Raw genomic sequence first — 27,289 nt, forward strand, 5'->3', positions numbered from 1 at the left:
TTTTGCTTTCACATGTTGATTTCCCTCCCCCCACCATGTACACCAGCACCCCCCCTCCTCCATAAAGGTTCCTGCACTAAAGGTGTGTCCCTTGCTGGCAGTGCTAGATGGAGAAGTTCTGGAAACATTAGGTGGTAATGTAATAGGCCATGGAGGCAGATCCTCGTGGGTCCCTCTCTGTCTCTCTCTGCTTCCTGTTTGCCTCTGCGCCTCTTCCTCACCACTTCCTGGGTACGGCCTCTTCTCTCTGACCTCGGTGCCTTTACCTACTCTGTTCCTCTCCCTGAACCCCATTCCTTGCCACTTCTGTTAGATTAATTTTGATTTCAATTTGCTTTAGAAGGTTTTCAGGGCAGGCGCCGCACGGTGGTGCGCGCCTTTAATCCCAGCTCTCGGGAGGCTGAGGCAGGAGGATCGAGGATCTCTGTGTATTTGAGTCTAGTCCAGTTTACATAGAGTTCTAGGACAGCAAAGGCTGCGTAACAGCAAGAACCTGTCTCAAAAGGACCAAAAATAAAATAATAAAAAAGCAAACAACTGACCCATCACCTGCTGGTATAGCTAAGAATTGCTTGTATGAAGCACAGCCTGTATTACAAGCCTCCCTTCAGTGTCCCTCCCGGCCCTCGTGGCTGGGAAGAGGGCCTGGCTCAGACACTTTGGGGAGGCTCTGTCCCGTCCTTCCTGCCCCAGTAGGGACATAGAGTTGGGGTTCTCGTGCTGTCTCTGCCCCTTAGCTGTGCTCCAAGTGTTACCCCGAGTTGCCTCCTGCACTGGGGGCTACAGGGCTTGGCCCACAGTGTGTAGCAATTCCCTGCGAGTCCCTACTTCCCTTGGGCTCACTCAGTCTCAGGTCTAACAGACTCCCAGCCCCCAAGAACACGTCACCCACCTGAGGCCTCGTCCATCTTCATCTCTACTTCAAACTCGGCCGTGATATGGGACACCTCCTTGGATGGGGACTTGCGGCCTCGGCGCCTCTTCTTGGAGGAGTCACACTTGAGGGTCACAAAAGTCACGTGGCAGTTATCTGAACAGAGAAGGGCACACTGTCCTGTTGTGGAATAGTAACTAGGCAAAGATGTGTTACACTTGTTTCTGCCGTGGAATATTCCTTTATGTGAAGGTGTGTTACATTTGTTGCTGCTGCCTTTGTTAAGGAGGTAAAGATGTATTACATTTGTTTCACCTTGCCTGCCTAAGGCACCTGATTGGTCTAATAAAAAAATTGAACTGTCAAAAGGTAGCAAAGCAGGAGAGGGATAGGCAGGGCTGGCAGGCAGAGAGAATAAATAGGAGGAGAACTCTAGACTAGGGAAGAACTAGAGAAGAAGATGATAGGGGACCGAGAGAAAGGGAAATGCCTGGGTTGCCAGCCAGGCAGACGTGGAAGAAGCAGAATTAGTAGGACATACAGAAAAAAAAGGTAAAAAGCCCCGAGATGAAGAGAAACAGGTTAATTTAAGTTAAAAAAAAAAGCTAGCCAAAACGAGTCTAAGCTAGGCCGAACATTCATAATTAATAAGAAGTCTCTGTGTCATGATTTGGGAGCTGGTTGGTGGCCCCAAAGAAAAAGGCTGGTGCACTGTGGCAAAGGTGATCTGTGTTGGAAGGAAGGTCCTTCCTGGCCCCACACACAAACTCCTATGGGAAAGGTCTCTCCATGCCTAGGAGGCCATGGAACAGATGGGGACAACCGAGGTTGCAGAAGACCAGAGCTGCTCAGAGTCTCACAGGCACTGGGGGTTGAAGTGAGTCTCAGGCCCAGCATGAATGACATATCATCACACATGGAGGTACCCATGATACTTACCCAGGAGGCCATGTGTCTACTCAGCACCTGCTGAGAGTCTGGCCAAGGGACCCTCCACCCCAGGTAAAGCCTCTTGAGGGCTCTGTTTCGCAGGTCTGTGGGAGGATCTCCAGGGACCAGAGATGGGGATTTCCCTCTTTGGCCTCTTACTCCCACCCAACACCTGAAAGCTCTTCTGTCAGGGCTCCACCAGGCCACAGAGAATGTGTGCGTGTGCGTGTGATTTACTCCTCTGTGAGGCTGTGACAGTGGCCTTCTAGGTGCTTCAGCACCCATGTTTCCCTCTCATGACCATTGCTTAGTGCAGGCCAGACATGACTCAGAGGACTAAGGGGCCCTGGTGGAGGACAGACAGGAGCCCATACTTGGCAACCCCACCCAGCATGGCTGGGGACTTCACCTCTGCTCCCTGGTAAGCAGGGGGAAGATGGTCCACTTACCCAGAAGGGGGTGCCTCAGGGTGTCCTTGGCTCGCTCCTGGCTGCGGGGCCGGAGATGGCACTTGGCATCTCTGATCTTGAAGCGGGCCTTCTGCCTGATGGGGGTGGTGGGGGCATCTGGGGAAAGCCAAAATTCCCCCAGGTGGCGGCCTCTCCTGTGGGCAAGGAGGTAGTGGGGGACGGGGGCTGCCAGAGGATGGGTCCTTCTGGAGCTGGGTGGGGCTTGGTGGGTGGGGCTCGGTGGGTGGAGCTTGGTGGGTGGGCCATGCTGCCCTGGCAGCCTCCTGGCTGGAGGAACCTTCCCTGCCACACTTATTTTTCTCCCTGTAAGGCCTGAAACAGGTGCTGGTGGGGTCCAACTCAAGGCCAGGGGCCTGGGAGAAGTCTTCCCCCAATGGGGGAAAGAACACTGCTCACCTCCTCCTTCGTGACCACAGTCACAGACATACATGGCTGTGCTTTTAGGAGAGAGGACAGAGAAGCACAAAGAAGGGCGAGGGCTTCAAACCCTAGGACTCCTAGAACCATAGACCTCTCCAGAGCAGACCCCAGCTCCATGGACCAGAGTCCTGTGACCCCGAAAGCTCATGAACCCTTCCTGGATGTGTTAGGCACAGCATCCCAGCATTCTTTGCTGTACTGGAAGCAGGCTTGGTTCTGAGAGGCAGGGACTCTGAGCACCTCTTGAGCACAATGTCCAAGGGCCACTCTGTCGGCTAAGTTTAAGGCTATCCTTTGCTACATTGCTTGTTGGGGGCCAGCCTGGGCTCTATATGAGACCCTGTCTCAAACAATGGCAGTAACAGGGGCCGTGGAATCACAACATTTTGTAGTTACTAAATCACTCTCCTACTGTGACCTCAGTCAGAAAGGCCTCCTGTGGGCTGTGGGCTGGGCCCAGAATGGAAAATGCTTCCCTGGGTGATCCCCTACTCTTTCCTAAATCATGCACTGGATGAAAAATGAAATGATGATTTTGGCCTGTGTGGTGTGGACAGGCCCAAGGTTACCTGAGCAGCTGGGCCCTGCACTGGAGCTGGTGCCGTTGCGTTTCGGCAGCGCCTTGCCCTGGAGACCTGGGACACCGCAGCTCAGGATGTAGCTGTTTTCTGAGTCTGCGGAGAGGTCAGTGGGTAAGGTTGACTAGGGTGTACCTCTCTCCTAGGGTCCCAGATTCTTGAGGTCTCCAAGGGGTTGCTGAATGAACTGAAGATCAACACTGGCTCCTGTGGAGGCTGCCCAGGCCCACAGACTGCCCGGCAGCTACCCGTCTGGGACAGCTCTGTGACTGGCAGCCCTGCATTGGGCTCTGTCCTGCTGAGCAGTAGGAAGCAGGTGTGCACCCCAGGAAGCAACACACTGACCCATCCCAACCCAGAGGGCCAGGGGTTACCTGGCATGAAGAGACTGTGGCCCAGGCAGGACAGGAAGCAGTTCTCCACGCCACCCACCTTGCCGCAGGACAGCTGCGCCTGGGCAGAGGCCTTGGACCGAGACAGGCATCCATTCGTCTCTGAGAAGAGAGAGACAGAGAAGCCTTGAGCGAGCCCAGAGGACCTCTGGGTGCTAGCAGGGGCCTTGAACGTGGGTCAGGTCAGCCTCCTAACCCCCTCACAGGGCTAGACTGTAGCAGACTGGGGACAGGAAGATGCAGGTCTATTCGGTAGTGTGGGGTGCTGGCCGCTGACAGTCAGCTTATTCTGTCCCCCTACAATCTTGGTCTTGTATTTGAGGAAAGGAGAATTCTTCCCTGGCAGTCCCCCCACCCTTTTCTAAATCATGCACCAGATGACAATGAAAGCATCATTTAGGTGTGTCCTCAGAGCAGATGCCTGGGTCCATCCTGGGTCAGAGGACATTTGGGCAGGGACCAACTTCAGGGTACAGGGAGGGGCAGCACCTCCATCCAGGAGGCAGTTGGAGATTTCAAAGCAGTTCTTTAGAACGTCTCCCATGGTTATTGTTAGAAGATTGAAAACATCAGGCTGGAGAGATAGTTCAGCAATGAAGAGCATTGGCTCCTCTTCCAGAGGACCCGGGTTCGATTCCCAGCATCCACATGGCAGCTCACAACTCTCTGTAACTCAAGTTCCAGTGGGTCTGACACCCTCACACAGACATACATGCGGGCCAAATATCAATGCACATAAAAATAAATAAGCTGGGTGGTAGTGGCGCACGCCTTTAATCCCAGCACTCGGGAGGCAGAGGCCAGCCTGGTCTACAAAGTGAGTTCCAAGACAGCCAGGATGGTTACACAGAGAGACCCTGTCTTGAAAAACAAAAACAAAACAAATAAATAGACAAATAAACGAAGACTGAAAGCATCCTAGGGAAAGCGACTAGGGAGACAGCTCAGTCGGTAAAGTGCTTTCTTTTCTGCAAGCTTGAGGAGTGTTAGAGTTCCCCAGCACATACAAGCAGGTGTGGTAGCTCATGCCTGCAACCCCAGCGTGGGGGGGATGAGTGGCATTAGGGATGATAGCAGAGACGGGGCGGGGGGGGGGTCCCTGCAGCTCCTTGGTCAGCCAGCCTAGCGGAATTGATGAGTCAGAGGTGCAGTGAGAGACCCCGCCCTAAAAGAATAAAGTGGAGGGCAAGAGAGAGAGACACCTGGAGACACCCAATGTAGAACCTTATGTAGGCTTCTGGCTGCCACACCCACATGGATATACCTGCATATGCACGTGCACACACTCACACACATGTACACATTATTCAGATATGTCCATATACCAGAGAGAGAGACAGAGAGAGAGAGGAGAGAATCTGATTAGTAAGAAATGATGGTTGGTTCTGGGTCAGAGCAGCGGCATGCCATATACTCGGAATCAGTCTTAGGGGAAGCCCAGGCTCGGGGGAAGTCACTCCAGTGGCCAGATCACAAGGCTCCATCAAGCCACACCCTCTTGCAGTTGGCACAAGTCACGCTTAGACTCTAGTCCAAACCTAACACCACCTGAAACCAATCCCTCTCACACTCCTCTGAGGATCAGCACGTGGCTTTGCTCAGTGAGCAAGTCTGAAACACAACTCTCCCTCACAGAGGCCACTGCTGGGCTTCCTGTACGAGACGCTGAGTGGCCGGTGCTTCCTTCGGCAGTGCTGAGTCTACCTCCTTGCAGCTTGCTCTCCCCAGAGCATCCACCAGCCCCTGCAGTCATCCCGTTCTCCTGATCCAGACTTAAACCTAGGACCTCATGCATGCTAGTTCAGTCTCTGCCTCTGAGCTGAGCTACCAGCTCCAGCCACCATTCTTTTTTCATTCTTTTTAAAAATTTTATATGAATGGGTGTTTTCTCTGTATGCATGCCTGTGTACCCAGGTGTGTGCCCGGGGCCCATAAAGGTGAAATGAGGATGTTGGATTCCCTTGAACTGGAGTTCCAGATGGCTGTGAGCTACCATGGAGGTGCTGGAACCGACCTTGGGTCCTCTGGAAGAGCAGCCAATGCCCTCAAATGCTGAGCTCGGTCTTCAGCCCCTTCTGACATCTTTCTTAATAATCCCTTGTTTCCTTGGTGCTGAGCTCTATACTTCATTATACAGAATTCCATGAAAATGATGTGTTTATGGTGCTGGAAAGATGGCTCAGTGGTTAAGAGCACTTATTGCTCTTCCAGAAGACCTGGGTTCAATTCCCAGCACCCACATGGCGGCTCACAACTGTAACTCCAGTTCCAGGACACTCGACACCTTCACATAGACATGCATGCAGACAAAACACCCTTTCACATAAAATAAATAAATTATTTTTAAAAAATCCTTTGTCCAGGGCTGGGGGATGGCTCAGCTGATAAAGTCCTTGCCCCAAAAGCAGGAGGACCTGAGTCTGATTCCTAGAAGGCACATAGAAGAAGCTGGGTGTGACATCTCAGGCTTGTAACCCAGTGCTGGAGGCAGAGACGGGATAGTTGGCAAACTGACTTGGTGAGAGACAGAGGAAGGCACGTGATGGCCTGCTTGGGCTTCCACATGGGTGAGTCATGTCGTGGTTCACGGAACTCATCAGATGTACTAAAACCCCACTGCACTATCTGCCGATCTGCATGGGTGAATTCCGTGCATGGCATGCCAGCGACGTCTCAATGCAGCTATTGGCAGAAAAGGAAGAGCAAAGCCTAGAGAGATGCCATCAGCCCGAACACACAGAAATTATTCATTTGAGTCAAGCCTGTCTCAAACCTGTACTGTCACTACAGACAACATGGTAAATGTTTAGGGAGCCATGGTGGAGCCCGTGGAGTCGTGAGCAACTCTAGAGTGCTAAGAAAACTGAGCACTTCATGGTCACAGCTGAACCCTGAGGCCCTCAACATAGGAGTCAGAAGTCACAGGAAGTGGTTTCCCCAGCTCCTCCCTCTCAGCAGTCTGCTCTGACCTGAGTATTAAGGTCAGGGCCTCCACTAGCAGACAGCCGAGATCCCGTGTGCCACCACAGACACGGTGCCTGGCAGCTCAGCGGGGGCTCTGAGATCTTCCCAATTTTAGGACATTCCACTCTGACACTCACAGTGACCTGTGCTCTTCTAGGAACTGGAGGGACACTGTCCTTTTGAGGGGCGTAATAATAATGGATGAAACAGATCGTGGGATTAGACAGGCCATCCATGGGGACCAGGCAACCCAGAGTGCTCAACAAAAGTTTGCCCTGGGGTGGGGTGTGTAATCCTAGCATTTGGGAAGTGGAACTGGGGATCAGGAGTTCAAGGCCAACCTCAGCTACTGGGGTGTGGCTCAGTGGTAGTACTAGCGTGCAGGAGACCCTGAGTTCCATTCCCAGCTCTGCAACACAAATGGATGACAGTAAAAACCGCAGCCTGTGCAAAAATGGAGTGGGGCAGCAGGGAGCTCAGTAGGCTGATGCGCTGCCATCACAGTCCAGACGGCAGAGCAATCTGGAACTTTCCTTGGCTATCTGTTGGTCTAGCATTTAGACCTGCTAGCTCATGGACACAGAAAGCCTTCTAGCACCTTCTACTAATATCCTCAGTTATACTTGTCTGCCTCAGTCAGCCCATGCCCAGAGTCCAGAACATTCAGTGTCTCAGGTGACTTAAAGGAGAAGGTGGTAAAACATGTCACTCACCTACACAGCACTCAGACCGATGGCAGTTAGCCCCCCCTCCCCACCAGTGACAGCCAGGCCACCAAGGGCGGTCAGACCTCTGGTAGTTTGAATATGAATATAGACTCATATATTTAAATGCTTAGTCACAGGGAGTGGAACTATTTGAAAGGATTATAAGGATTAGGAGGTGTGGCCTTGTTGAGTAGGTGCAAACTTTCTGGAGGAAGTGTGTCACTGGGGGTAGGCTTTGAGGTTTCAGAAGCCCATGCCAGGCCTGAGCTGTCTGCCTGTGCATCAGGATGTAGCTCTAGCACCCGCCTGCATGCTGCCACCAGGGTGACAATGGACTAAACTTGCTCTAAGCAAGTCCCCAATTAAATGCCTTCTCTTCTAAGAACTGCCTTGGTCATGGTGTCTCTTCGCAGCGAGAGAATAGTGACTAAGACAGCCCTCCACCCATGCCACAGCATTCAGTGGAGACCGGACAAGCCCCGACACTTCAGGCATCCTTGGTTCTGGGAGAGTGGGTGCAGGGTTAGCATGGAGCAAATGCAGGGAGGGTGGGTGGGAGGTCCGATGGCTATTCTAACAGCTGCACTCTGGCTGGGCATGCTGAAGCACGCCTGTAACCCCAGAACTTAGGAGACAGAGGCAGGAAGATTCTATGAGTTCGACACAGTCTGGCCTATATAGTGAGTTCTAGGACAGCCAGGCCTACATAATGAGACCCTGTGTTAAAACAACAGAATAAAAAGGGACGAGGATGGACCTGGGCTTTGATTCTTAAGTGAATGAAGTCTTGATGGGGGGCTCTTGGGAGAGAGTTTCTGAAGTTTCAGTGTTTTCGTTAATAGGAGCTAAACCTAGGCTCTCATGTGTGCTAGGCAGGTACTCTACCACTGAAGTATATCCCCAACCCTCTTTTTACTTCAATTTTGACATTGGATCTCACAGAATTGTCTGAACTCATGGAATTCACTCAGCTGACCTTGGACTCACTAGCCAGACTCTGTAGCCAGGCAGGTGTTGACTTTTTGATCTCCCTGCCTCAGCCTCCGGAATAACTGGGATTTCACAGGTCACTATGCCTAGCAACCACCTTTATGAGTTGCCTAGGACTACAGAGCATGTCAGGGCAGCAACTTGGAGAGTGGGTTCCAGGAGGACAGACACATGGCATTCCCAGACCTGCTCCCTGGTCCTGTGGGGGCTCAGATGATTTTTTATTTGCTGGACCAATAAATATGAGTCACTGGAACTAGACAGAGAGAGGACAGAGCCCTTGCAGAGAGGGCATAGGAAACCAGGGCTGTCTAGGAGGCAGTGCTGTGAGGGGCTGGCTGCTGGGTGGGGATTAGGGGAAGGATTTACAGGCCTGGTGCTGCCATTGCAACCACAGGAATCTAGCCAGTCTACACCCTGGAACTTCCTCAGAAGGACCAGAGGACCTGATGGAGGCGGGACCATCCATCTACCTCTTTTGGCTTCCAGGAGAGTCCCAGGCCCAAAGCATTGGCTACACAGACTCCCAAATCTCCTGCTCTGTGGTCCATCTCCCCACCTCAGGGCCCTTGTTCTGTGTCCCTGGCTGACATGCTTGCCTGGTCTCCAATGTGCCCCTCATCAACAAGCCCTATTTCCCACTAGCCAACCCCACTGACAAGAGATTCCTGCCCACTAACCCAGGAGGACCCAAGGAGTCCCCCTACTTATGTAGTCACTGTCTCTTGCATTATCCCCTCCCCCCATACAGAGGGCAGGGCCAGCAGGTGGCCCCTCCCCACTCACCCACACAGTCCTTCCGGTTCCAGTGTAGCCTCCTTCCCGGTGGGCAGACACACTCGTAGCTGCCCCTGGTGTTGACACAGCCCTGCTCACAGCTGCCGTTGTTCACACTGCACTCATCCATGTCTGGAAACACAGGCACGAGAGTGAGGGCAGGAGGGGGTGGGAACCACCAGCCCAGGCCACACCCATGGCACTGGGAGCGCAGAGGATACCCAGGACCCGAGACCAGGAAGCTCCTGTCCCAAAGGGAGAGCATCAGCTCTTTCCCTGCCTTAGTTTCCCCTTCTGCACCCGGGTGAAAGGAGCAGCCTGAGACCCCCTCCTCTGACCAAAAGCCACCTCTAGGCAAGGGCTAGCTCTTCCAGCTCCAGGCCACCCAATTGCCACACACAGCACACAGTGTCCTGTCAGTCAGGGAGGTGGCACTTGGTGTTTGAGAGTCCCTTGACAACAGCGTCAGCCTCTAGTGGCTACTCCGCCCATCTCCGGTATTACCTGACCCTCTCAAGCTTCATGCTATCCTCAGGTCACAGAGAAAGAAGTGAGACTGTGGTCCCCCTCCCCCACTCCCATCTTCATCAGCCCCATCTGGCCAGAGGCCCTTTGGCTTAGCCTATGCTCCTTTTCCGTTTGGTGCAGGGTATGGAATCCAGGGCCCTAGGCGAGAGCTCCCCCTCCCCTGGGCTGATGGCTCCTGAATCTTCTCTCCATCCCTGGCTCCCACCCTACATCACAGGCCCAAGGTTTCAGGCCATGGGCCACCTCCCTATGGGCTGTCTGGATCCCACACTCCCTCCACAGCCAGAGCCCTCTGTCCCACCGTACTGCACACCGCTTCAAGTCTTCCTGCTTTTGTGTGTGCCCTTAAGCATCCTCCAGGCCATGCAGCCCAGTACATCCTGGGCATGGATCTCCCTAGGGGATATTACCCTGTTTCCTGCTGCTTGTGGGCTCATCCCCAGGACACCCCTCCCTCTGTGACTCTGAACGTGCTGTCCCCACTGGATCGCATTCTCGTCTTGACCTAAACATTCCTCCTTTAGGATTCTTTTTTTTTTTTTTTTTTGGTTTTTTGAGACAGGGTTTCTCTGTAGTTTTGGAGCCTGTCCTGGAACTCCCTTTGTAGACCAGGCTGGCCTCGAACTCACAGAGATCCGCCTGTCTCTGCCTCCCGAGTGCTGGGATTAAAGGCGTGCACCACCACTGCCCGGCTCTCCTTTAGGATTCTCATTGCCTCACCATCCTTCCTTCCTCTAGAGTGCACTTTCTGGAAATTTCTGTGCACTGGTCACTCCCTTCTGGACTGGGGCACCCCAGGAAATGAGGTTCTGGGCTTATGTTTCCAAGCTGGCTAAGGTACCCCATGGTACCTCCCATGCCCCGCCTCCCCATCTTCCGTCCTTTACCCTGTCCTGTGCTTGGCAGGATCCCTCTGTCCCCAAAGTTCCCAGCCTTGCAAGGTCCCTCCCAGACCCACCAGGGTCAAGGTGGGGGTCGGGGTGTGGGGAGCAGTGTTGATGGCTATATGGCCAGGTGCGTGCCTCGAGGGGGAGGTGGCCCTGGCGGGCGGGCTGCAGACCTCCGCAGTGGGTTGTCCCGTAGAGTATGTAGCCGCGGTGGCACAGGCACTGGAAGCTGCCAGGGGAGTTGATGCAGATGTGGTCGCAGGTCCGCTCAAAGGAACACTCGTCGATGTCTGTGGCCACAGGAAAAGAGCACGGGTGTCAGTATGAGGTGACTAGAGCGGTCTGCCTCCCCGTGAACATCCCCCCTGGATGGGGTCCCTGGGACCCCAGGCTCAGCACAGCCTCCCACAGTCTATTAGGCTTCTTGTTGCTCAGCTTTCCCACCCTGTCTCTATTAGCCCTGTTTCTGGGACAGAATCCCCTCACATCTGTTCTGGAAGTGGGTGGGGCAAAATATCATGAGTAGAGGATTATTATGGACCTTTCTTATGTTAATATCTCATTAATTTGTGGTTAGGAAAGATAATTATGTTTGCTTTAGAGTGTGTGTGTGCACATGTGGTGTATAAACATGTGTACGTGTATGTGTGCCCATGTGTTTACTGTGCATACACGTGCAGGCCAGAGGTCAATAGTGAGTATCTTCCTCATTTACTCTCCATCTTCATTATTTTTTAAAAAATGTTTATGTCTTAAATTATGTGAGTGCAGTGCCCAAGGAGGACAGAAGAGGGCATCAGAGCCCAAAGAGCTTACAGGCCACTGTAAACCTTCTGATATGGGCTGGGAACTGAACCCAGGTCCCTTGCGAGAGCAGTTCACGCTCTTAGTCGCTGAGCCATCCAGTCTTATTTATTTGTTAATTGAGACAGGGTCTCTCACTGAATGGGAAGTTCACTGTCGGCTAGACGGACTGGCCTGCAAGTCCTTGTCTCTCACCCTGCTCCCCATGCTGGGTTCACAGGCATGTGTTGCTGTGCTTGGCATTTACATGGCTGCTGGGAGTATGAGATCCTCAAGCTTGCTCAGAAAGAGCTTCATACTGAGGCACCTCCCCACCCTGGTTCTGGTTTTACTTTTGAGACTGGGGTGTGTGCATGTGATCTCAGTACGTAGCCCAAACTGGCACTGAATTCCTGACTCTCCTGCCTCTGCCTCCCGGACACATTGTAGTCACCCCTGTGCAGACCTATAATGGAGAGGAACAAGCTGGACAGAGAGAAACAGAAGACGTACAGTGTAAGCAGAAAAGCAGCACCAGGAAAGGTGGCGTGAGAGCCGAGGCCTGAGCTCAAGGGAATAAAAAGTTTAAAGAAAAGGCTGGTGCTAAATGGAATAAAGGGGGCGGTGACCTCAGGGCAAGACCCAACCCAGCTAAGATTCCAACAGTGAAAAGGAATTAAAGGAAGCACAGGCAGGGAAGGGAGCCATCAACAACTAAAAGCCGATACAAATGTTATTGATGGGGGGGGGCAAGTTTCAGCCCCAACAACAAGAATTTGGCAGCATCATTCATGGTTCTGACTTTGGCGTCAAAAATACAATAAAGGGATTGTGGAATCTGGTGGGGTGGCTAAGGAAAGGTGCTGAGGCCAGGCATGTGGCAGGGGTGTCCCTGCATGGAGACCCACAGAGGCCATTGTGTGAAGGTGTGAAGACCTGGATCGCCCTGGAGACCCCAAGATGTTGGAGATGCCAGGGCCATGGGATACCTGCCAAGGAGCGCTCCGAATGGAGCAGAACTGGCCCAAGAAAGATCAGTGTGCTGCATTCAACAAAGCTGGATGGAGCTGGACATCTGAAGAGCAATTTGACATCAGACACGGAGGTGCAGAGTTTAGAGTTTGCCCAGCTGGTCCGGTATTTCCTTACTATGCTCCCTTTCCTCTGTTTTGGAATGGCGATGTATGTTCTGTGCTGGTGTATGTGATCCACTTTTTAAATTTACAGATTACACTTAGGAGATTGCCTGGAGTCTCAGGAGAGACTTTGGACTTTGGATTTTCAAGCAGTCCTGAGATTATGAAAGACTATGGGGATTTTTGAAGATGAACTAAATGCATTTTTGCATTATGGTGTGGCTACAAGTCTAGGGTGTCCAGGGAATGGAATGTGGTGGTTTGAATAAGAATGTCTCCCAAAGACACCAGGGAGTGGAACTGTTTGAAAGGATTCGGAGGAATAGGAGGTGTGGCCTTGGTGGAGGAAGTGAGTCACTGAGGGTGGGCTTTGAGGTTTCAAAAGCCCACACCAGGCCCAGCCTCACTCTCTGCTTGTGGATTGGGATGTAGCTCTCAGCTACTGCTCCAGCACCATGCTCCCCACCATAACAATAATGGACTAAGCCTCTGGAACTGTAAGCAAGCCCCCAATTAAATGGTTTCTCCTATAAGAGTTGCCTTGGCCATGGTGTCTCTTCACAGCAATAGAATAGTAACTAATGTATGCATAATAATATTTCCCTCAGAGTTTATGTTTAGGACAGACTGCCTCCTGTGAACACATGGTTCATTTCTCTTGAGAAGCAGACCCTGACCTGACCCTCCATGGGCACAGCAATTAAGAGTTTGTTCTCTGGGGCTGGAGAGATGGCTCAGAGGTTACGAGCATTGCCTGCTCTTCCAAAGGTTCTGAGTTCAATTCCCAGCAACCACATGGTGGCTCACAACCATCTGTAATGGGGTCTGGTGCCCTCTTCTGACCTTCAGGCATACACACAGACAGAATATTGTATACATAATAAATAAATATTAAAAAAAGAGTTTGTTCTCTGAATACATCAGCTCTGACTCTAGTGATGTCATACTTATTCAAAATATATATGTGCTTATAAGACCGTAATACAAGGAAGATGATATTCTGTGGGTGCTCACATGAGGGTGTGAGCTCTCCCTGGGAGGACCTCCTGAGCTGTGGATAGGTCCTGTTTGGAAAGGAGAAGGGAGGCTCCAGGCAAAGGCGGGGAGGGTCAGAGGGCAGTGGGAAGGTGCTAGGGTCCCTAAGAAGCTTGGACTCTTCTTTGATTGACCTGGGGAGCCTTCAGACAGATGAGCTGGAAAAGGGGTGTAGATACAAATGGGGCTGGGTGGGATGTAGGCCAGCAAGGGCCTTGGTGCGGAACCCGAGTGTGCCTACTACCTGGCCTGTTCTCTCAGGGCTGGTTGAGGATTCAAGGTCAAAGATTCTTGGCCAGTGGTTCCCAACCTTCCTAATGCTATGAGCCTTTAATATATTTCCTCATGTTGTGGTGACCCCCAACCATGAAGTTATTTCATTGCTACTTCATAACTATAATTTTGCTGCTGTTATGAATTGCAGTTTAAATATCTGCTGTGTAGGATATCTGGATATGTGACCCCCGTGAAAGGGTTGTTTGACCCCCTCAAAGGGGTTGTGACCCAACCATCGAGAACCACCGCTCTTAGCCCTCCATAGAGCTTGGTAAACTGATGGTGAAACAAAGCCAGACTGTGGAGGACCCTCGGGGCTCCTGACCTAGAAAAGATGGGCATGTTTATCCAGGGGAGTAAGGCCTGGCTAGGGGAGGCTGTGGCTGGCCTTGACCCAGTGAGTAGGCCAGGTTGGTGCTGGGTACCTCTTGGCACCCTCTCCTTACCAGGACCTGGGACCTTACTTCCGTGACACTGAACTGTATTTACAGGCAGAGGCTGCCAGTTTAATAACCACAGAGCTGCCTGCTCTGCATTGAGAGGGGTCTTGTGGGAACAAAAGAGCCAGACTCTTATAGAATAGTCAGGTTAGAACTGAGACCGGATGCTTTTCATATGTTTTCTCCCCAAGTTGGTTCTCGGGGGTACCTGCCTCCTTTCCAGTGGACCTCCTCAGCCCCAGCAAGGTCTCGTGTACCAAAGTTCCCTCTCCTAAAGGACCAACTCCCTGTTTGTCTTGGGAAATGAGTTGTCCAGTGTGTCACCGGTAATTTCCCCAGGAATCTCCCTGATTTCCCTTCTTCTGGGATGCCTGCATCCTAGGGGCTTCTGGGCTTGTCCCTTGACTCTTGACCACTCAGTCCAGTCAGATCCTCAGTTATCCTTGTCCCAGCAGAAGCCAAACCTCTGTTGGGAAAACATCTGTGATGTATGATGCCTTCCACTAGAAGGCAGTATTGTGCCTTCAGAACGGGGCTGCCGGCAGGAGGAAGGCATGGATGGGAGGGGAGAGTGGGTGGATCTCTCTCTAGGTCTTAGTTTCCCATAAATTTTAGATTAGGTCTCACTGTGTAGCCCAGGCTAGACTCATTCCCACATTCATGTCCCAGCTGGAACTGGGGCATGCACCACCATGCCCGGCTCTTCTCATCTATAAAGGGGCTAGGAGGCACGGTTAGATTGCAGGGCTCTAAGTCGGGGCTAGGAGGCACGGTTAGATTGCAGGGCTCTAAGTCATGACGGACAGGTAGGCAAGAACAGGCACCAAGTTCGGGAGAATTCTGTATCCTGAGCTAACCGGTTTGAGTGCTTTTCTCTCCTGGGAGTCTGAAAGAATCTGGAAGGCAGGGGCATTGACCATGAGGGCTGACTGTGAGTGGCACTTGGGGTCCGTGGGTGCTCACCTTGGCACGTCCGCTCATCTGTCAGCAGCTTGTGGCCTTTCTGGCAGCCGCACTCAAAGCTGCCCACGGTGTTTCGGCAGAAGTGGTCGCAGCCTCCGTTGTTCATCAAGCACTCGTTGATGTCTGAAGAGGTTGGGGAGGGGAGCAGGCTCAGGTGCCCTGGTGGAGATGGCCTGGGGAAGGGGTGGTGCCATCCTGCCTTCTTGGCCTTGACCCACCTGCTGCTCATTGCCTAGGGCTGGCCTCTGGCCCCCATTGGGCACAGGTGTGAAGAACCTGGGTAAATCGCTAAACCCTGGTTCCCCAAGGTCCCTGGCTTCCCCTGTGATTGGTAACCCTGGTACCTCGTTTTAGGGTTCAGGGATCAACAGAGACAGTGACGCTTCCCATGTCCCTTTACTCAAACATTCTGGAAGGAGTGGGGCTGCAGCAATGCTGCCTCAGGTGACATGGGGCAAGCTGGCCCGCCCCCCCCCCCCATCCCAGGGTGACAATAAAAAGGGTTCCACGATATAGGACAGACACCATGAGGATGACACAAAACCACAGCTCCAAGGTGTTGGGGTTTAGTGGGTGTCAGTACGCTTGAGAAGCCACTGTCACTGCTTGCTGCCTACCAAGGAGTCTGTGTGGCGGAAGAAGTGCCTGGGTGGTGAGGCTTCCTCCGGTGAGTGAGGTCTGACCCTACCCCACTTCCCTGTCTGTTAGCTTGACCTGTTTTTGTTTCAGCAATGAGTAGTGACTGTACCAGACAGATCACTGAGCCCACCCATGCCACTTATGATGCCCCTCACCCCATGCCTCTCATGAGCAAGCTTGCCAGTTGGCCTTGGTTCACATTTTTCCAGCAATAGGGAGCTTTCTCCTCCAGGGTGTGGGGCTTCTGGCTAACACTTCAAGAATGTCTGTCCACTTCTAGGAGCCCCTCCATTCATCTCCTGCTCACCTGAACCCTGGTGCTACCCAGAGTTGAACTCTTGACCCTCCCACAAAGAGTGTCTCAGGCCTTTGGAACTTCCCTATTGTCCCTTCCTCACCTGAGTCTGTCAGTGAAGGGGTTGCCACACGGTCGGAATGAGAAAGAGTTCAGCCTGGTGTAGCCAGCTCCACGGAGGTGGTGGGAAAAGTGCTCTCTCCAGCACAGGCTCTAGTAAGGGGCTGTTGGCCTCACATGGCCCTCAACCTCCAATAAGTGCCCAGCGTGCAACTTCTTTTTCTCTCACCTCTCCCTTTCACCGTGTCCCCCTCCCTGCTATGCAGCTAGTACCACCTTCCACGGGATGTCTGTCCAATGTGCCCAGGCCTCGGGCTTCCCAGGATAAAGGCCTGGATTCCTACAGCTCTTCCCTCTGCAGCTGGAGCTGGCCTCAGCTGCCCACTTCTCCCTGCTGAGCCTCTGCAAGGCTCTGCCCACCACAGTTCTAGAGAAGCTGGCCTGCTATAGATCCTGTTCTTGGGGACATGAGAGAGCCTGAGGACAGCAGAGATAAGCCCCCAGGGCCGGGGACTTCCTAAGAATGTTTACAAAGTGAGAGATGAATGTGTGGTCGTGAATAGTTCAAGACGGTAGGGGGAGCTGAGGGCAGAGGCTCTGGGCCCAGGTTGATGTGTATAGGGGAGTCCTAGTGGGGGTAAGCCACAGGAATGAACACATCAAACCCCTCTCTTCTACTATTCCATGGATACCACCTGGCCACCCATGGGGCCTATGAGTGAGGGTTTCCAGGTGGGTGCAGAGGGAAGCCATGTGCTGGTCTGGGCTGGCTTGCAAGTCAGGTGAGGATACCTTCTTTCCTACTTTGATGAAAGTCCTGGCAGGTGGCCTTCTTGGCCCAGGGCGTGGGGGAGGAGCAGAAAGAACAGGCAGTGGGTGGGGGCTCTCCCAGGCTGTTCTGGGAGATGGTGGAAGAGGGGTTTCAGTATCAGAAGCAATAATGCCATCTGATAGCAAATGCCAGGCTTAGGCAAATGCTTCACCCTCTCACCTGCTTCCACCTGCTCTGCTACCCCTAGCTGGCCCAGGGCTCTCTGCTCTGGGTTTCCCAACTGTCACCGCCCCCCTGTAGCCACCTGTCTTGCCTGATGATGGCTTCTGGGATTTCAGAAAACACCGAACCTTTGAAGTCATCCCTTTGATATCGTCCCCGGGACCCTCGCCAAGATCAGAGTGTGCACCTGACTAGTGAACTAGAACCCTAGGGCAGGCCCTCAGGTTCACTAGGAATTCCCTCTTGGCTTGTGCTATTCAGGTCCCTGAGTCCTGCTGGGAACTCCCTAGCCCACTGTCAAGACCTCCACAAACCCTGTCCCTGGGGTCTGTGGTTGACACCTGTCTTCTGGGACTTGAAGATGTCATGATGGCCACGTTAGACACTTACACACGAATCCCCACCCCTTCAATGCTAGTAGCATCTCTAGGGGAAGCTCAACTCTGCTTTCCCCCCTGCCGTGGTCACCTGGCCCAAGCAAAGTCACCAGAAGCCTTGACGATCCTCTAGATTCTACCCAGAGGCCAGGCAGTGCCATGGAACTATCTCAAAATGACAACCTGGACCTATGCCCACTCTACCTAACCTTGACTGGGGCCTGACCAGCAGTCCCTGGAAATGCCGTCAGCCCCCTATGCTGGTGAAGGCCACTATTCCCTCCCCCCACCTCCCACCTGCAGCTCGTAAGGACTTCATGTATGGGCAAGATGCTGGTGCATTTCTACAGTAGAGACCGACTGTACCCCTCCTCCCAGCACCTGAGCCCAGCAGGAGCCAGAGCACCTCAGTGTGTGGAGTGTTACACGAGTGTGTTGGCCCACTCCAGAAGTCAGGAGGGAGCGAGGGCCCCAAGGAGTGACTCATGATTATGGAGGTTTGGTCAAAGGGCTGGGATAAAGACAGGCCAGCCTGGTTAAAGGGCCCAAACATCTGAAGAGGAGCCATTGGGAGCTAGAGTCCATGGGCCTAAGGCTATGTTGTCTTCTTCACAACTATCTCCCCCAAATGGAGTACACAACACAACATGGTGTGGGCTACCAGCATGGGGTGGGGCAGCGGCCTCTCATCTCAGACCGCATGTGGCCCAGGCCCTTGCTGGCTAGATAAGTTGGCTCCCAGAAGTGAGCAGCTGGTCTCTATTTCTGTTCTTGACCACCCTGGGCTCCTCACAGGAACGGAGCTCTACACAGTCCTCATGTCGAGGGTCAGCCTATGCATGGGAGGGTACAGCAAAGCCTGGATCAACCCTCTGCTAGCCTGGGGTACATAATCATATGGCTGGCTTACTGTGACATCATGGGCTCTGAGAGAAACAGTGGGAGCTTTACCCTGTCTTCTCTCTTGCGTAGCTGCAAGGCAGACTTAACCTTTCACCTCAGCCATCTTCAGTCTCACCTCCAGACTCCTCAATTTCTATGCCAAGTCAAGTCCCTTTGTTTTTGGTTGAGGCCCCCTTATACATTTGTGGTAACGACACACCAAGATGCATGCCCTGTACCAAGATGTCCCTACCAGCTGGACACTAAAGGCCATACAACTGAAGGCCAAGGGTCCAGCCACACACCATACCCCCCATTCCTACAGCTGAAGGTCCAGAATGTTCTTCTGTGGTTTCTGTCAGTTCTGAATTCACAGGCAAATTCTATGGTATCAGGACCTTCCTGACCCAGGACACTACAGGTGTGCCACAGTACACAAGAGTCCCTGCTGGGGACTCTTCTTTTTCTTACCATCTCTGACAACGACCCCTGTGGCTGCCAACTGCCCTCATTCATCTGCCCTCCAGCCTGGTTAACAGGGCCCAGATGTAGGACCATATGGATATTCTGGGGCCGGGCAGGGCGGTACCAACATAGCCCACATGCTGACCTTTGCATGTCTTCCCATCCGGCTGCAGCGTGAATCCGACTGGGCAGCTGCATCGCACACCGGTGGCAGTGTCCTTGCACGTCCGGTCACAGCCTCCGTTGTTCACTGCACATGTCTCTGGGGAGCGGAGGGGAGAGACAAGAGTTGCTCAGTTTCCCCCGGAACCAGCTACCATCTTTTCCCATCAGTGAGAGCAGGGATCTAGGTTCAAGTTTCATCTGTTGGGACACTTCCGGAACCAGTATTGTTCCCATAGAAATGTCTGCAAACAGCTAGGGCTGTTTTTGGGTAAAGATTGCTCACAGTGGGGGGCTCGCTCTTAGGAATGGTTCTGAGACCAGCCTAGCAACTACTGTGCGGTGTTCTAAATCTTTGCCCTGCATGGGTTCAGATGCCCAGTCTTTTTGGTGGCTGTCAGAAGGCATGGGGGCTCCTAAGCCCAGCCTGGTGTGAAATGGCTTTCCGGCCTGGCCATAGGGCTGCACACCATCCATCAAGCCGGGGACCTTCCCAGCCTCACATCTGTTCTCGTTGAACCATTTGCCAAAGCGTCTGGTTTTCGTCCGCTTGAAGCCTGCCGAGTGCTTTTTTCCCCTCCTTCTGCAAAATTCAAAGGGGCCAGAGTGGCTGGGGGCATAATGGAGGTCACCGGAGCTGCTGTGGGGTGAGAGTGAGCCTCTGCAGGCCTGCAGGAGACGGGCAGAGCTGGCTCTCCAGGACGTGGTGGCTCGCCCACCACTCTCCCAGACCTCACCTGGTTTTCTTCATGAGCACCTGGAAGGCTTGCTTTGCGGGAAACAGCGCCCGTGGGAGTGGGCTTCTCTGACCTTTACTGTGGGGCGGCAGAGCACCACTGAGCGCCCATCTCCATGACCCGCATTACCCTCATGCCTCTACCTTGCTCCGCCTGGTGCCTGGCTACAGCTGCTTCCTCGGAAGGTTCTCACTCAATTCTGAAAATGGCCTGGGTCTTCTCTGCAAAGACTTTGGGAAGGAGCCTGAGTAAAGGGATGAAGGGAGACTCTTGGATACCACGTGGCTAACTCCATCAGATCCATGGTGTCTTGCCTTTGAACTTGGCCCCAGAGAGGGTAGGGGTGCCGGGAGGGGACAGAAGCCTAATATCCTTGTGTGCATGCAAGCACACGCGCGTTGTGTCTGCTAGGTTGCAGTGGTGCGCGTCACTATCTTCAGAGGCCAGGCAGTCCTCAAGGACAGCTTCTTTCTCAAGGCCAGCATCACTACTAGCCACGGCCATCCTGGAGGAGCCGTGGTTGCCACTAAAAGCAGACGTCCTTCCCACCAACACTCTTCTTGGCTGACCTCTCTGAGATTCAGGCTAGCACCTCCAGCCAGGAATGGGAAGTTTCTGTGAGTGGGTTTCTCTGTGGTGTTCACAACCTATTTCCTTATCCTTCATGGTCCGAGCCCTCTCTCCAACGCACGCCTCTGAATTCCAGGCATAGAGAAGACCAATCTTCCTCACACTTAGGCAGGTGGGCCCCTATGCCAGCACGGACCAGTTCTAACTGGTTTGTAGCCTATGTGTACCCTCTCATCTCCACACAGATGCATTCACTGGGGCAGAATGGCGAGGTAGAAGGCAGTCCCACACCTGGGGAGTGAGGAGACGAGCTCCCCCCGCCCAGGGCTAAGGTGGAGATCAAATGAGCTCTCCACTTAAAAGTCATGAGGCCCAGGTGCGGACCTGGGGGGGGGGCTGCTCACCTAATGTTTCCTTTTCTGGGGTTAAACCAGAGGGGGAACCCTGCCGCCCACCCCAGCTGAGAGCCTGCCAGCCTTTCATGTGGGACAGCCCTCTGAAGAGGGGCAGAAAGGCTACCTGTCTCTGAAGTGTGGGTAATTATAGCTCAGTGACGGGGGATTGTGGAGGAGGGGGACAAGTGATACCAGCTGGGGCTGGGTGGGCCCTGGACCTCTCTGATGGCAGGGGTGGGGTTTAGTCATTAGGAACTGTTCTTGGGAACCAAGCCTAACAGTTTGTGATTCCTCCTTTCCCTTTGACGGGGCTTGGAATTTAACTAAGGAGGCCTTGGGGACCTGCTGGCCCCATCTACTCATTGGGTAGACTGAGGCTAAGATGGGGAGCTGGGTTCTGGCATAGTGGTCACCCATTCTTGCACCCCCATTGCAAGTCATTCTCTCCCATGCCAGGCTAAAAGTCCTTGCTTTGTCCCAGCCAATGGCTGATGCACCAGCTTCAGGCTCTGAGTCCCCAGTGACCAGGAAGGCCTCTATGTCTGTTCTTGGGGGCCAGCCCCCGAGTCCACAGAACCTCATTACAATGATAACCAGAGACCAGCCCCCACCTCCATGTCTCACATCTCTGCCTTCTCAGTTCTTGAACCTCACTTCCTGAGGTTCAGAGCCTAGGCCCAGATGCACAGACCTAGTGGCAGCGGTGACTGGAATCTGCTTGGCTGGACTAAACTGAACACACAGCTCCCTGGGCACATGGTTCTACCTAATGCCCTTTAACCTGCCTCTGCCAGACCAGCTCCAGGGGCTTGTGCAGTCACACGTGTGGCTAGAAACTACTCCAACGGTCTGTGTTTTCCCCTAGCCAGGGAGCTCCCTACTCCAGGAATGCTTTTCTATTCCGTCCATTGAGTCTGAGCCTCTCCCTCACCTCCCTTGGGACCTGGTCAAACTGCTTCTTCATAGTTCACAACTGCTGGTTCTATTTTTTACTGTGGCCCATGCTGTCACTGTCCTATGACGTCACAGTCCGCCTTGCTCTAAGTAGCTCTTAGGAGACCATTCCCTGAGAAGTTCGGTGCCCAGCCTGGCCTCCATGGGCCCTCTACCCCCCTGTTGGACAAAGAGATCACTTCTGCCTTCTCCACCTCAGCCATATTGTTCTGGGTGAAGGGTATTACAAAATGTAACACGTGCAGAACCCAGAAGGTCCCCAGTGGGGCACTGGCTGGCAGGGTGAGACTGAGCATCCTGTCTCTAGAAACTTCCAACCAGAAGCCTTTGGGCACTGCGGACAGCTTCATCGGCAGTGGAGGACTGCACAGCTCTCATCTCCGGGGACCCTACCTCTGCCCCCCGAGAATGGAGGCCGCCTAGATCTGATGGTTGGCCACTACTGTCTCAGAGAAACTTGGAAAGCATTCCTTTCTACAGTGGGTGGTAGATGGGGTTTGGAGCCTGTAGCAGGCTATTCCAGGAGTTGGGCTCCTCCTGTTTCTCATCACCCTAGTGGCCTTCTCGGGTTCCCATCCCAGTCCCTGAGCTGGGGATGGTGTACAAGGCAGCCCGGGAAGGCCTGGATCTGTCCAGCAGAACTGTGAGGCTGATGCTGGAGTTCAAGGGAAAGAGGGCTTCTCTCAAGGGTCAGGGCCAAGTCCATTTGTGATCCTGTGAGTTCCATCTCTCTCTGTGCCCTGGCTCCATCTCCAGCTGAAAACAACTACATGGCTCTTCCATCTCCCATCTCTCCTGTAAAAGAACTACCCACCTTCCAGAGGCACCCTCTCTCATCCACTACCCTCAGAAGAGCGCACAACAGTTCAAAACAAACAAACAAACAAACAAACAAACAAACGAAAACAAACCTGTCCCTTTTGCAGACAGAACTAAGGCTCCAAGAAGGAGTTTGTTCGGGTGGGAACGGCTGCCTCACTTGTGGCTCAGTGAGAAATAATGAGGGGGGCCTGTGTTAAAAAATGATTTAAGATTTCCAGATCATGTAACCACCGAAGGAGCTGGCATGCTCACACAGCATGAGCCATCAGGCCAAGTGAACAGGACTAGTCCAGGAGTGGGGCTTTGATGATGGGTTCCCAGGGTGTCTCAGTGAGGAAGCAGGGTGATGGCCCGAGGCAGCTGGAAGTCTGTACCCATGTTGCCATGATTCTGTTAGGAGGAGGCACAGGCAGAAGACCTGCTGTCTGGGAGCATCTCCTGTGCAGGCTCTGCAGGCTGGCACCACCATTGATCAGCATGTTCCCTGAAGGACAGTCTTACCCAAGTGAGGATCAGCTTGAGCTGGGCAGTCAGACTGGTTCCATGTGTCCATGGACCATGTAAGCATGGGAAGCCCCTTTGCACACAGAGACTGGGTCCTTATCTGCTCAGAGATGGACTATTTACCATGTGGTGTTTGAATGGCCTAGAAACAAGGGCCGGAGGCACCAGTGCTTGATAGGCCGGTCTATAATTGTGACTGCTTCACTCTTGGTGCCAAGTTTCAGACCCTCGGCAGTGGAGTCCGGGATCCCCTGTCCATGGCTGAATCATGTAATAATCCTTTCCTGAGAGGTCGGAGGGATGGCTCAGACATTAAGAGCACTGGCTGCTCTTCCAGAGAACCTGGGTTCAATTCCCAGCACCCACATGGCAGCTCACAACTGTTTGTGACTCTGGTTCCAGGGGATCCGGCACTCTGATACAGGCATACATGTAAGCAAAACACCAATGCACATAAAATAGAAATAAATAATAAAAATAACCCTTTCTGAGTGACTCTTAGATGGGCAGATGTGCTTAGAACCCAACCCTGGTCTCATAGACACCCCAATCTGGTGGGTAGTGTAGAGGCCAAAAAGACAGTTCTCTGGCAATGAGGGAGGAGCCACAGAGACAACTGACCTACACAGGAGTCAGCTGCTTCCTAGGGGAGATGGCATAGGGCTAAGACCTTGATTTTCTCTGGGTAGCCCCTTTGGCCAAGCCAATGAAGTCACTGGGACTCAGAAGCCCACAGTCCCAAATTTTCAGAAGCCGGCCATCAAGATGACAGTATGCTTGGCTGTTCCTTCATCCACCATACGGCTCCAGGAAGAGCCATACCTGGGTAGCCCTTTTGCTCAGTGATCAGCACAGGCCCAGCATGGTGGGGTTGGCTCCTGGTTAATGATGGGATTAGCAAGCAGGAACTTGGAGGAGTAACACAGAGCATGGGAAATGAATCCTACCTACCCTGTGTCAGTCCTGGCAAAGGGGAGCAGGGATGAAGCTGGGGTAATGGGAGTGACCCAAGGTTTGGACCCAAAGATGAGGCAGCTGGGCAGAGCACCGTGACAGCTTAACAAAAGAGCTGGGCACAGCCCACTGGCCAGTATGCCAGGCTTTGCTCCTGCAAACTGGGGGCTTTTCGGCAGAGACCTGACTCCTCTCTCTAGAATGCTGTTCCCATTTGTATGTGCGTGGCCTCACTGAGGGCCCCAAACCTAGCATCTGCCTTGTCCCTTGAAGACATGGCCCTGGTAGGGAGCTGCCTCAAGCCCTGGTGGCATCTGTATAGGCCTCAGTCAGGGTGGGCCCATCTGCCTTTCGGCCTCTAGAACTGGCTGAAGCAGCTGTGAAGGAGTCAGCCACTGACCCTCCCCTCCTCAGCTCCCATCACTCTGGTCTCTTCTCTTCTGTCTCCACTTGGGACATCTCAAGTTCAGCTGTCATTGGTATCATGTGGGCAGCTTTGGATCTGTCACTGTGCTGGGCTTAATGAGCAAGGTCTCGCATGTCGTCCTGTCACTTAGCAGGGAGCAGCACATGGGTGGGGCAAGGCACGGGGAAAGACTCCGTGCAATGAAACGGGGAGTTTGGAAAGGCTAGGACTAGGTCCTCAGGGGAAGCAGGAGAGAAGACTGCCCATTTAGCACCGGTACTGCTCAGGACTGAGGCCAGCAGGCCCCTGCAGCCATACTGCTCAAGGGTCCAGCAGACCTCAGAGGCAGTCATGATGCTCCCTAGACTCACTTCCTAACAGCCTGGTGGTGGTGAGGGCCGTGAGGCTCTTGCTGATGGTGGCCTGGCTGTGCAAGTCCCATTCTTCAGACCCTAGCGAGACAAACTCCTATTAGAGGGACTGTATTCTGGAGTCCTGAGGGCTCTTGACTCTAGGGATTGTGGGAGTGCCAGGGAAGAGCGGCATGCATCTGAAAGGGTTAGGATGCTCACATGGTTGTTGGGAAGGCAGAACCCACCTTGGGGATAGGGGCCCTACAGGTCTGCAGAAAGAACTGGAAGGAGCCAGAGGACAACTCAGGACCTGACATACTGCAGCCTGCAGGAGGACAGACTCTTTGTCTATACTGAATCCTTATCTATAAGGAAGGACAATGGAGGCTTTTCCTAAGGGCCAGGAGGCAGGAACAGTGACCTCAGGGCACAAGCCTGTCCCTGTCTTCTGCTCTCTTGCTCTCTTTCCCTAGCTGTGAGGTTCAGGTTCCAGGGGAGACAGAGGATGCTCCCAGGAAGCCTTTCTCTAGAGTCACCAAGTCAGCGCCCCTCCTGGAAGGGAAGGTGGGGGAGGGGCGACAACGTGTCTATTCATATGCATGGCTCAGGGAAGAACCCAGGCAGGTCACACAGCTGGTGAACATCTGGATCTGCTCTTCCAGGTTACACAGTTGGTGAGTATCTGGGTGCGAGCCCTTTGTCTATGCAGGGCTATCCTCTGGCTGGGTGTGACCCAGCGGTTCTGTGAGGAGTCCGAGCAGGAGCAGCTAACACTCACTGAGCGTGCCCTTGCCTGAGCATGTACAAGTGAACAGGCCACAGTGCCTGAGTAGAGGAACTGTGTGTGCCACTGGATACCTGTGGTTAGCCAAGAGGCTGATCCACAGAGGGAAAGCCCTGGTTTAGTTGTTAGTGGTTGCTCCGGGAAAATGATCCCTGGGCTAAAGCTGATCTGTGGTGTCGGACACGCAAACCTCTACGCAAAGCAGCTTACGCTCGCTCTCCCAGCCTGTGAGCCCCTGGGGTGATCGCCTTCCCGGAAGGGTTCAGATTGGGTTCCTGGCTAATCTTTGGTAAGCCCATGCTTCCTCCGGTTAGTGCCACTAGCCTAGCAGTAAGAGCTGACCAAGGCCAGGCAAGGCCCTGGGTCTCTCTCCTCACCACTGTGCCTACCTCAGGTTTGATTCCCCACTGGCATTCCACAGACCTGACCAAGTGGAAACACTGAGAAGATAGAAAGGCCTGTAACTGAGTATTTGCTCTGGGCTACACACAGGGCCACAGGGCTTCTTCAAGGTCCTCCAAGTTCCTCTGGGGGACACAGCCCTCACCCCAGCCCAATCACAAGGGAAAGTGAAGCTCAGGGATGTGAGGTGGCCCTGGCGGGTGCCTGGGAAACCAAGATGGCAGCCATAGCAGACTGTAGAAGTTGGGCCAGAATGAATTTGAATGAGGAGCCCTGCTGTGTGGCTGGACTTCTGTCTAACCACGGGGCTCCACGCTGTAAAAACAGACACACGTCCTTAGCAACAAGCTCTGTCTTGGAGGCCCAACATGAAGCCCTTCCCTGCCCTCACCCTTGTGACTTTGCCCAAGTCAGTCTCAGAACCCTGCTTGAGAAAAACTTGAGAAACTGCCTGCCCGCTCTGGCCTGCACACTCCATTCCTGGGCTCTTGGCTAAAAGCAGAAGGGGAGCTGTAGCTAGGGATATAGGCCATGCCCTTCCCATAGGGAGATGACAGCTTCTAGGTAGGCTGGGAGGAAAGAGCCTCATGGGTTTTCTGTTTCTACATTCAGGCTCACTAGATTGGGGTGAAGGAGGGCTGTGCTTCTTTTTCTGGAACCTTCCATTTGTGGCATGCAGATATACAGAGAGTACATCAGGAGTCCGAGATGGGCAATGTGGTTAATGGCAGAGGGCTCTGAGGTCATACTTCAGAAGGTTTGGGGGGCACACAGGTCAGATTCTGAGGGGGCAAGGAGCTGAGGAAAGAGGTACAATTCGTGCCAGGGAAGATGGTTGTGCCTACAGCTAAGCATCAGTGGGATGAGAGTCAGGGAGGAGGAGGCTGAGCCTTTAGGGAGAGAACTGTAGCAGGGCAATGAGAAGCAGGCACAGGCCCAGGACAGAAAAATCCCTGGAAGGATTGAGGCCTAGGAACATCTGATTGTCGAAGTGCCCGGCTCCACCATGATGGGTGGGACATGGGAGAAGAGGACCTAAGGCAGAGTTGCCTTCTCTCTGTGAGGCTCACTCCTCAGCGATGCTATCCCTCAGCATGCTGTTAGACAGCCAAGGGTCCTCCAGTCAGGCTTGGTCACCAAGTCCAAAAGTGCTGCTTCTGTGGCTTTGTGTGGCTCCTACATTACAAGCTCCAGTTTCTCTACCTGGGGTCAGCCAGAAGGTTTCTTCTTTTTCCACTGGTAAACCCTGCCAGGACCCTACACCTTTGCCCACTCTGTTTTAACAGCCATTCACTTAACTCCTATCAGGGCCAGATGTATGTATGACCAAATAAAGGAGGGACTCATGCCTTAGAGAGAGACCCAAATGACCAGCCACGTGTAG

General features: G+C 53.3%; 1 protein-coding gene across 2 annotated transcripts in view; it reads right to left on the bottom strand.

Annotated features, from left to right (window-relative positions):
• Scube1 (signal peptide, CUB domain and EGF like domain containing 1) overlaps nt 1-27,289 on the bottom strand; it is a 118,081-nt gene that overhangs the window by 14,238 nt on the left and 76,554 nt on the right. For both annotated transcript variants that reach the window (XM_075960193.1, XM_075960191.1), the window contains 8 exons: nt 19,008-19,124; nt 15,151-15,273; nt 10,691-10,807; nt 9,112-9,234; nt 3,647-3,766; nt 3,264-3,368; nt 2,254-2,370; nt 893-1,030 (listed from right to left, as the gene is read on the bottom strand). In XM_075960193.1, coding sequence (XP_075816308.1) covers nt 893-1,030; nt 2,254-2,370; nt 3,264-3,368; nt 3,647-3,766; nt 9,112-9,234; nt 10,691-10,807; nt 15,151-15,273; nt 19,008-19,124 — 960 coding nt within the window. The remainder of the gene's footprint in view (nt 1-892; nt 1,031-2,253; nt 2,371-3,263; nt 3,369-3,646; nt 3,767-9,111; nt 9,235-10,690; nt 10,808-15,150; nt 15,274-19,007; nt 19,125-27,289) is intronic.

The sequence above is a fragment of the Microtus pennsylvanicus genome, chromosome 2 (genome assembly GCF_037038515.1).
Source record: "Microtus pennsylvanicus isolate mMicPen1 chromosome 2, mMicPen1.hap1, whole genome shotgun sequence".
NCBI lineage: Eukaryota > Metazoa > Chordata > Mammalia > Rodentia > Cricetidae > Microtus > Microtus pennsylvanicus.